Source organism: Eschscholzia californica, unplaced genomic scaffold (genome assembly GCF_041429995.1).
Source record: "Eschscholzia californica isolate CP2 unplaced genomic scaffold, dmEscCali1.0.p SCAF_3, whole genome shotgun sequence".
NCBI classification, from domain to species: Eukaryota; Viridiplantae; Streptophyta; class Magnoliopsida; order Ranunculales; family Papaveraceae; genus Eschscholzia; species Eschscholzia californica.
In genome coordinates this window covers 57,929,870-57,940,054 of record NW_028238420.1, presented here as the reverse complement: position 1 = coordinate 57,940,054, position 10,185 = coordinate 57,929,870, and the positions used below count along the sequence as shown (strand labels likewise).

The window sequence follows — 10,185 nt, the reverse complement described above, 5'->3', positions numbered from 1 at the left end:
TAAGCACACAAATTGTTGGGCTTTGGAAGCCAAGTTGAGGCCCAATTATTTTATCTGGTGGGCCTTAGTTATGTGGGGTAATCATCTCTTATCAAAAACAATATAAGATGTATAGGCACCCTCATATCTTTCAAAATTATGGCTGATCATTTATTTTCATAATGTGAAATCCATGAATCTGTGTTGAGTTTATGGTAGATATATATTTAGGAAATAACTGGGTTCGAGCTTCACCCGCTAAGCTATTATTGTGGGTGTGATCTTAGGTCTTCTTTGCTCTCGAGTAGTCTTGGGTTCTCACCGAAAAATCTACTTTAAGAGGTGAGGCTTTCCTTCACACTTATAAAGTGACATTTGTAACGTCCCACGCCTTAATAATGATCGGTATTGTGTATCTTATTGACACTTAGGTGCAAGCACAACGGGTATGGGGTTTGGTCGTCACAAAAGCTCTACGAAGCCACACAAAAGGCAAAGACTTCGACGCTTTCTAAATTTGAGTACGGACCTATAGCCCATGGTCTATGCGTCCTTCTAAGCGACGTGAGACAATTTGAAGAGACGTCCTCGGCTCTGATATCCTTTTGAGGCCTTGTCCTCGACTCTGATATCGAGGCCTTCCTACTTAATAAGTTGTACACATTTCCTTGTTATTCTCAACCAGGTTCAAGCCTTACATTTACAAAGTTATGTTCGTAGAGAAAGCACCACAAGTCCATTCAAAAAGATTTCGATGCGTACTAAGTTTGAGCGCGCACCTATAATCTTATGTTTTGAACGCTCCAACCAATATATAACTAACTCTGACAATAATATCATTTTATGATAGAAACTACTGTGTATATATTAATAGAAGCTTATTGAAAAAAAAAATTATGAACTATATCGTTTCTAAAAAAACTCAATTACTAAAGAAAAACTCAGTTTTGTATACAATTTCACTCATTTTTCTCATGAAGTATTAATGATTACCATGAGTGAAAATTATTTGAATATATTTTCTTTCTATGAACTAAATTACATGAGTGAAATACCAACATCATTTGAGGCCTACTTTTGAGTTCTATTAGGCTTAGATAACTCTAAAGCAAATCATACACTATTTTTATTTTTTTAAATGTGGTCAACTCCAATGTACCAATCACTAATTTCTCAAAAGCAAACTCAAAATCAGAATTGATTGATTTACAACCACCTTTTTGAGGTAAAACTTTGCATTCAATACAAGTCATATTCATTCAAAAAATATCATATTCTTCCTCAAACACATGAAGTTAATACATACTACCAAACTATCCTTACAAAGAACAATCAAAATTGTCTTTTGAGATCCTCAAATCTCAATGTTATAAGGACAACCAACAATATACTTTTAACATTAAATACATATTACACATGATAATTTTAGATAGTAACTTTGATTCTAAGATTTGATTCTTTGATCTCTTTAGGGAAAACTATCACAACCTAAGTACAAGGTGATCTTATTAATATGGTTGTTTTTTTATGGATAAAGAAAATACAAGATTTTCTTATTTTTTAGTTCTCAGATAGCTTTATTCATTGATTTGGAAAATAATCACGAGGGATAGACAACGTATCACTAGATCATCTATAATGAACATCAATTGCTAGATTGTTCTAAAAATGTTAAAAAAAAGATTTTTTGAAAATGGAGAAATGATTGAATCATCTTATATTATACCAAAGCAGCTAAATGGTAGTTGTGTGTTTTAGCTCTTGGTCTCACAAGGTTTGGTGGATATGAATTTCAATTTTCAACTATGTCTAGAGTCCATCTACCTTATTTATGCTTTGGTCACCCATAAATAGGTTGAACACAAATAACACCACAAGTCAACCTATGTTATTGAAAGCCCTTGGAAAGTTTCTTCATATAAATAGAATTATAATGCTACCCGTCTTGGAGTTTTGATCAAACTTTGGTTGATATGGTTTGATGGAGCTAGTACAAAGTCTGAGTATTCAATTTTTTTTTTTCATGACATTGATTTGTCAATGTTGTAGTAGGGTTTAAATAGTAAATGTGCATCTACTTGTTCATCCAACTCCATATTCGTTAATAAATAGATTATGAAAATCATAAGCAAGAAAATGAACTACGAAAACATGATAAAAAAAAAAAAATTGAATGCTAAAACGAGATTAATAAATAAAATAAAAATCACACAAAGACGAAACAACAATACTTTCTTTAATATTAATATTATCATAAAAGATGACGATGAGCATTTCAAACTCAATATTTGGAGGGTGTTAAATTTGAGACCACTACAAACAAGAGTTGTTAGCGAGAAATAAAAACTTGCAAGCTACCCACACTCAAAACATTCGATAAAAACATTTTAATCGAAAAATTAAAATTTTCTCACGAAAAATCACCACAATTTTGAGAACATTCATAAACAACGATCGAGATATGGATATCCAAATCAGATGAAAGTCAATAACAAAAACGTTTCCTAGGGACCAAATAGTGACCTTTGGCAAATCAAAATTTTGGTAACATTTTGTCACAAAGTGTAGTCTCTCCTAAAATAAAAATTCCTCTTTTTCGTTTTTTTCTCTTCTTCCTCTTACTCTTCAATTGTAAATCAATTCAAAACCCCAATAAAATCTCCCTTTTCTTTCTTCCCCTCTCTCTCTCTCTCCCCATCTTTCTTTGCCTGTTTATTTTTCTTTTTAATATTTCCCCTTGTTTATTTTCAGCTCTTTTCCTTCTACCCCTCTCTCTCTCTCTCTACACATTTTCTTTCTGGAAACATGAGTGGCGGTTCTAGGGTTTCAATTCCCAACAGTGTCCGAAGAACGATCCAAAACATTAAGGAGATCTCAGGTAATCACACCGACGATGAGATATACGCAATGCTGAAGGAGTGTTCCATGGATCCAAACGAAACCGCTCAGAAGCTATTATTTCAAGGTTGTATTTTGTTTTATTTGGGTTTCGATCTATTTACTTCCCTTTGATTCTCCTCTTCTAGGGTTTCATTCGGTTTCCTCTTTTTAAATAATTTTTGGTAGTGAAGAAGCTCTTTAAACATAAGTTGTTGGACTACGTGGGTTTTTGTTTTCTAATTCTGATTTTATATCTTTACGATGATTTTGTTCATTAATTATCTGATTAAGAAATTTGGCTTCATACCCACTTAAATCTCGTATGGTTGAGCTTAGGTTATCTGGAAAAATTATGTATTTCAATGGGTTTGATGATTCTCTCGTGTTCTTGGAGAAAACTCGAAGCTTTATCATCACAGTGGAGCTGGGTTCTGCTCTAACTTCACTTGTACTGTTTATGATATTCGGATTTGGGTTGTGCTTTGACTTATCTGAATACTGTTTGTGTCCTTCTGATTACTTGTTTCGTCCATTTTCATGGCCAAAATGCGTATCTGTTCCTAAAGTGACAACCATAGAGATAGAATTCGATAGATTCGCCATCTACAGGAAAAAAAGGTTACCAAATCTATATTATTTTGTAGCAAAGTGAAAAAGATTGTTATCTATTCACTTTACATAAATGTAGTATCATTTTTTTCTAAAAGAATTTGTGTACGACTTTTGCACATTGAGGCATACGCCTCAAGGTGGCGCCTAGCTTTTGTGGAACAAACCACCTTGAGGCGGTACCACGGTGGAACGTTTTCTTTAGGCATTCAATATCCAATTAGGAGGGTATGTTTAAGCTGAATAATAGTAGGGTAGATGCCTTTGTACTGTCGACAATGTGAGTTCTAGTTCATTTGGTGCTCTAGCCTCGAACGAGTCCTCACTTCTTTATTATCAAAAGTCCTTAAGCTTACTAAGTGTCACCTTTCAATTCAACCCTTTTTACCATATCACACCTCTGAATGACTTGTAATAAAGTTAGTATATTTATTAGTTCAGTGATTTACTTTTTCACAGATGTGTTGGGTAACGATTTACACAGCATTCACTCACTTACTTGTAATGTCTATTTTAAGCAAGCTGCTAAGTGATTAGTCCTCAATTGCACGGCAACTAATTAGCCGCTGTATGCCTAGTGCTTCTATAAAGCTTTTAGTCATGGATTTTCTTATTTTCCAGTTAGCATGATTTTAAATATAGAATCACTGCAGGGATTTGGTATTCGTGTATTTATGTGGTTTTATGACTAGCATGGTTGTTGCGCTAGCATGTAATTATTTATTTTACCGGTTAAATACTGATTAGACATTTTTTATAATTCACAATTTGTTGTCACACCAAGTTCTCTTGAAGTTCCCTCTCTCATTCTTTGTCTATTTCTTACTCCAACAGTTCTCTGAATCCCTTTACCTAGATAATAATATGTTGTGCTAAAAACACTATTTTGTATATCAAGTTCTTGACAATTTCCGGTTTGATATGCAGATACATTTCATGAGGTCAGAAGGAAACGTGACAAGAAAAAAGAGGTAATTAACATTTTTAATATTGTTCTTGAACTCGGAAGTAACACAAAAAGCAAAATGTTTACAATCAGGTATATAGAATTTGTATTTGAAACAACCCATTTTGGTGTGTTTCAGTAGTAAGCACATTTATGTCACATCAAGGCACTTCTGTTTCATCGTCGTATGTTTTCTCCGCTTTCTTTAAATGATACTCCAATACCATTTCTTCGTTGCAGAATCTGAACAATAGAGACTCTGCTGATTCTAGGTGGAGATCTGGCACTCAGAGAAGAGGGGGCAGGGGTGGTCGGGGGGACTATCCTTCTCGCCACGTCTCTCAAGGTAAATTTAATTCTGATCAAGGTTATTTTACTGCTTTTATCAATATTTAATCTCTTATTTAGGGCTTAAAAGAACAAATATGTTTGTTATTTTGATGTATATGTAGATATCATTTTATTGGTAGTCAGTTTGTGGACATCATCTGATGCAGTATTGGAATTGCATACCTATTTCCATGTGGTCTTAGTTCTAACATAAGGGTTTTGTTCGACTGTGGGTCTCTGATTAACAAATGTCTGAATGTTTTTTTTTTTATATATAAATTTAATATATAGATATAGATAGATATGTTGCTTGCAGTTACAATATTATTTTGACGGATAAGAACCTGGATTATCTCCTCCCAAGAAGATTGGGTTAATGGAAGGTGCATTGGTTATTCATATTTCATATTATTATTGTTGTTATCATTATAAACTTATTTTCTCTCATTTCTCTCTCTCCAGATGCTGGCGGTGGGAGAGATGCTGGTTTTGGAAAGGACGGCGGAGCCAAACAAGGGTCCGAAAAGGCTGGTACACCTTCTGTTTTGGCAGTTGCCCAGGAAATGGAAAGTAAAGCAGCAACTTCGGTATCAAGGTAAATGCTTGCATATTAGACACACAAACTCTCTCTCTCTCTCTCTCTCTCTCTCTCTCTCTCTCTCTCTCTCTCTCTATATATATATATATATATATATATATATATATATTTATAATTAATGTCCGAGTCGCTGTTTCTCTACTCTTTAACTGCCTAAGTCACAGTATCTGGTGAGCACCATTTTGAGAGTGTGAAGTCCTAATTTATCACGTTTGTGTGTATATCAAACAAGGTCTGATCTTCGATTTGGTGTTATTTTACAGTTCTCTACCTGTGATGGCCAACGGCACAACCGATGTTTCTAATGGTGAACCCATGACATGCGGTGGTACCAAACCTCTTGAAGAGAAGCTGACCGACAATGTGAATAAGTTAATTAATGTATCAGAAGTACCTCTTAAAACAGGTTCATTTGGAGTCACCACCGCACGTGAGCAGACGACACCAAGTTCCGAGCGTGTGACATCCCCAGCATCTGTGCTTGGAGTTTATTCCTCAGCCTTGGACCCTGTGCTGGTACCATCTGTTGACTCATGGGTCCCTGGTGCATTAGGTACAATTAAACGTGAATCAAGGAACCTACAAGCACCCGTTGAATCCAAATCAACCATTTCTGCTAAGACCATATCGACTTCCTCTCAGGAGTTGGCAGACAGTCAAGTAAATAAAGTTGTAGATTATGGTACAAACAATTCCAAATTGCCTTCATCCATGAATGAAGGCGGAATTTCAAAAATTGAGAACTCCTTTATACATGTTAAAATGTCAAGCAACCAGCACGAGTCATCAGAGCTCTTATCTTCATCAGCTCATGGTGGGTCTTCGATTAGTAGGCCATCATCGAATTATGGCAGCCGGTCTCAACAACTGAGTGGCTCTCAAAAAGGTAATCTATGCTCAATTTTCTATATTGTATCTTAATTTGATCAGTACGAGCCTTGCTTTATCTGTACGCATTGAGTCTCAACAGAAAAATAAGATAACATATACTTATTATTGCTTGGAGATAACAGATATTGAAAGTGTTGGCCCATTGCTAATATATGCTATCACACTGGATCGTTTACATACGTTTAAGTTAGGTGAAGACCGATTCTTGTTATTCAAATGTACTGTACCTGGTAGAAAGAATGGGCTACACATCTGATGCTATAGTCTGGGTTTTCCTTTATTTGTATAGTCGTATAGACATGCAGTGGTTTTGTAATCTCTGCTTCCTTTTAGCACATATCCGATGTATTACTTCTTTTCCAAAGAAGCATCATGTGTTATTGTCCTTATGTAATTTCTATGTCATAAGTACTAGTTTTGGGTCCTTATCTTGGAGACTTATGTTATGAAATTATCTGGTGATAACCCCTTTTCTCATTTCCAGCTGTTGGCCCAAGTAAAGAGTGGAAACCAAAGCCAATTAATTCCAATCCTGCTCCAGCTGTTAGTGAAGTTCCATCAAAAGTTGTGCCCGTTACAGACCATACTGGTCCTCGGTCGCTTCCTGTGTTGAATGCCGTGCCATCTAATGAAGGAACTTCGGATCTAGAGAAAAAGCTAGAAAAGTTACATTTCTCTGACACTCAGCAAGTTATTATTCCAAGCCATCTTCAAGTTTCCGAATCTCAAAAAACTGGGTTGAGTTTTGGAAGCTTCAATGCTAGTTTTGGAATGACAAATAGCTATGCTGTTGATCCTAATGCCAAGAAGAGTTCTGCAACTCCGTCAGAATCCGAAGAAATTGTTGAGGAGCCCTCTTCAAGGTCTGTAAACAGAACAATCTCAAGATTTGTATTATTTTAGTCTTTAGTTACAGATACCTGTATGATATAAGGGCATCATTTTCATTTGCTTGCGGTTTACAGCTGGCTTTGTATGTATGGTCATGCACTTACAAGTGGTTGCAAATAAGTATTTGCGAACTAAACCAGTCAGTTGCTGAACTACCTTTCATATTTTATTTTATTGATGAGTGGAAGAATGCAAAGTTCCCATAGAATCAATGTAGATAATGAGCTGCTAATTTTGCTAAAGCTTGTCATGCACTTACAAGGCGTTTCTGTTCATATATTCTATTTTTCATTGGGTGCAGAGATCTAGATGTTTCCTCAGATGCCGAGGGAGAAGAATATTGTGATAATTTACAGTCAGCAGTGGATGTACCAGAAAATATGTCACCTGAAGAAGCTAAAGTTTCGCAATCTGCAGTGTCAGAGTACGAGCAGTCCAAACCAGAGACTTCTAGTCTTCCTCTAGGAGGTCCTCAATACTCAGTTGTTCATACTGTCCCACCCTACTCTGCTTTCGGGTTGATGCCTCCCATGGTAGGGACCCAGTTTGCACCATTCGAGAACACTGAGCCACAGCCACACGATGTCTCACGCCTTCCAGGCTTTCTTGTAAGTGTTCAAGCGTCCGTTCTTTATTATGCCAAATATGCTTTATCCACATTTTTGTCCCATTCCACAAATTTGCTTTTCATATTGGTTAAAATTTTCTTTGTTATTATTTGTATATGCTACTTCAAGATCGAGTTCCAAAAAAATGTTCATCTCCACTTTTTAATTACAGTCATTATCTCTCACTGTCAAATCTCAAAACTGACGTGATAGAATGTGGTTGCCTTTCAACTTTATAATGTTACAAAATGCGGTACATCTATTTTTGGTTACCTTTTCAGAAAAAATTCGGTAGCTATAACTTGCATCATATAATCTTCTTAACTAGTTAACTTAACTTTTTGTTTCTGTCTTCTCATTATTAGGTCCAGCAACCGTTTGATCCATCTGCAAGTTATTACGCACCGTTGTATCGACCTAGTGCTGATGGCGATGGTCGGTTCTCTCCCTTGCTACCACCTACGGCTCCAACCAAGTATAATGGAAATGGTGCACTGTTACCCTCACAGTCCACCCAGTCCACTCAAGAGGTTTGCATGCATTATCTATTATAGCACGATTAATGATCTTTTTACTTCTTTATCCGATACCAATTCAAGTCTATATTTCCAGTTGCAGAGTGGGAGCTCTTTGGTCCTTTCTACAGCAAGTCCGACTCCACATGTGACTCAAGCTGCAGGAGTTATGCATAGTTCTATTGCCGGGACCCAGCAACCAGTTCCTGTTTTCCGACAGTCTCCGGCGTTACAAATGTCCCATTTCCCTCCAAACTACATTCCATATAACTCCTACTATTCACCAGTTTTTCTCCAACCTCCGGCCGTTCACCATTTCTTGAGCAACACCACATTTCCTCAGCAACCTCCGACTGGCAACATATATCCACCTCCAACAGCAGCAGCTGCTGGGGGTATCAAATATCCACAATTCAAATCTGGAACTAATACAGGTAACACAAACCACATTGGAATGCAACCTGGGTATGGACAATTCAGCACCTCCTCAGCTGGTTACAGTCCAAGTCCAGCTGCAACCACTGGAAACTCAACCAGGAACGAGGATCTTGCGCAAGCTCAGTTCAAGGAGAACAATGCATACATAGCTGGGCAGCAGGTTTGTTTATCAATCCTCTTTTCTGGATTTGCTTTTAATTTATCTTATGATTTTACTTCTCTTAGGCGCTGTTCTGTCTGAACAAGACTCATCTGAATCTGAGTCATCTCACTCAAATGGACTGAATATCTCAGCCCAAAGCAGCCATTCAAATGAGTCAGACATCACAAGCCAGACAAGAACAAACATTTTTGAAATCTGTCTCTAGTCAATTCGGACCCTCCTTATTCAGATCTCAAATGTTACTTAGCCACTTAATATATTTGTAGAGTGTAACTTACTAAGCGAGTTTTGGAATATGAAAATATGATGAATCAAATAAGAACTTTGACTATTCTTGCAGAATGAGGGATCGACTGTCTGGGTTCATGCTCCAGGGCGGGATATTCCTGGAATGCAAGCTAGTTCTTTCTATAACCTTTCCCCACAGGGGCAGCATGTAACATTTGCCCCGACCCAAGCTGGGCACGCTGCCTTTCCTGGAATATATCATCCCACACCGACGATGACTGCAGCAACAGTTCACCCTATGCTCCAACAATCTCAAGGCATGGCCGGAGCTGTCGAAATGGTTGGACCTCAAGCAGCTGTTTATCAGCAACCTCCTCAACGCCCACAACCCAACTGGACCAATAATTACTGAAAAAGGTAAACTATATCTGGGGACTCCCAAGACAACGACAAAATAACAGTAAGTTGATCTTCTGAATATTTTTTTTTGGAAATCCGACGAGTTTGGGTTAGGAGAAGCACCAGGGAGAATAGCAATCAGCAGCCTGATTTGAGAGTGTAAATATTATTTTGGCTAGGGAATTGCGGAAAGTGTTGGGTTTCGGTAGGGGGTGGGTGGAAGGTGAAATTCACCTGTTACTGATAAATGACCATTTTAAGTTTGAGATAGATAGAGAGAGAGAATGTCAGGCTTTTTCTTGCTTGCTGGCTTCTGGTTTTCTATTTTTCCCTTTTTCTTCTTCTTCCTCCATCCTTCTTGTTAATGTTGTAGGATGATAAAAAAGATTAATTATGTTCATCTGTTTTCCTTAAATGATGAGTGTGTCTGGTGGCTACAAGTACTTTTTTTTTTTGGGTACAAGGGTAAAGATACAAGTTTGGTGCTAATTACTTTTGTCTCCATTTTCATCAAGTCTTACTGTAAATTGAATTTTGTTAGTGCTTTTTGTTTCTGAAAAAAATAAAGTATTTATTAGACTAGAATGTTGTTTTTGGTGGTATAAGAAAATCAGCACTTTTATTTGTTCCCTATTCATTACTTAGAGAAAATCATTCACATAAGGTGTGCTTGTTATTCCCCCACAAGTAGTATGAATTTGGCTTGTGGT

At 36.9% G+C, this 10,185-nt stretch overlaps 1 protein-coding gene across 1 annotated transcript; it reads left to right on the top strand.

Moving 5' to 3' along the window:
• Positions 1 to 2,478: 2,478 nt before the first annotated feature.
• Positions 2,479 to 9,890, top strand: LOC147552403 (flocculation protein (DUF1296)). Its single transcript, XM_086664798.1, has 10 exons — positions 2,479 to 2,944; positions 4,396 to 4,439; positions 4,655 to 4,760; positions 5,207 to 5,339; positions 5,606 to 6,228; positions 6,718 to 7,096; positions 7,426 to 7,732; positions 8,098 to 8,262; positions 8,345 to 8,845; positions 9,189 to 9,890. The coding sequence occupies exons 1-10, from the start codon at positions 2,785 to 2,787 to the stop codon at positions 9,486 to 9,488; spliced, it is 2,718 nt and encodes a 905-aa protein (XP_086520924.1). The 5' UTR covers positions 2,479 to 2,784; the 3' UTR covers positions 9,489 to 9,890.
• Positions 9,891 to 10,185: the final 295 nt, after the last annotated feature.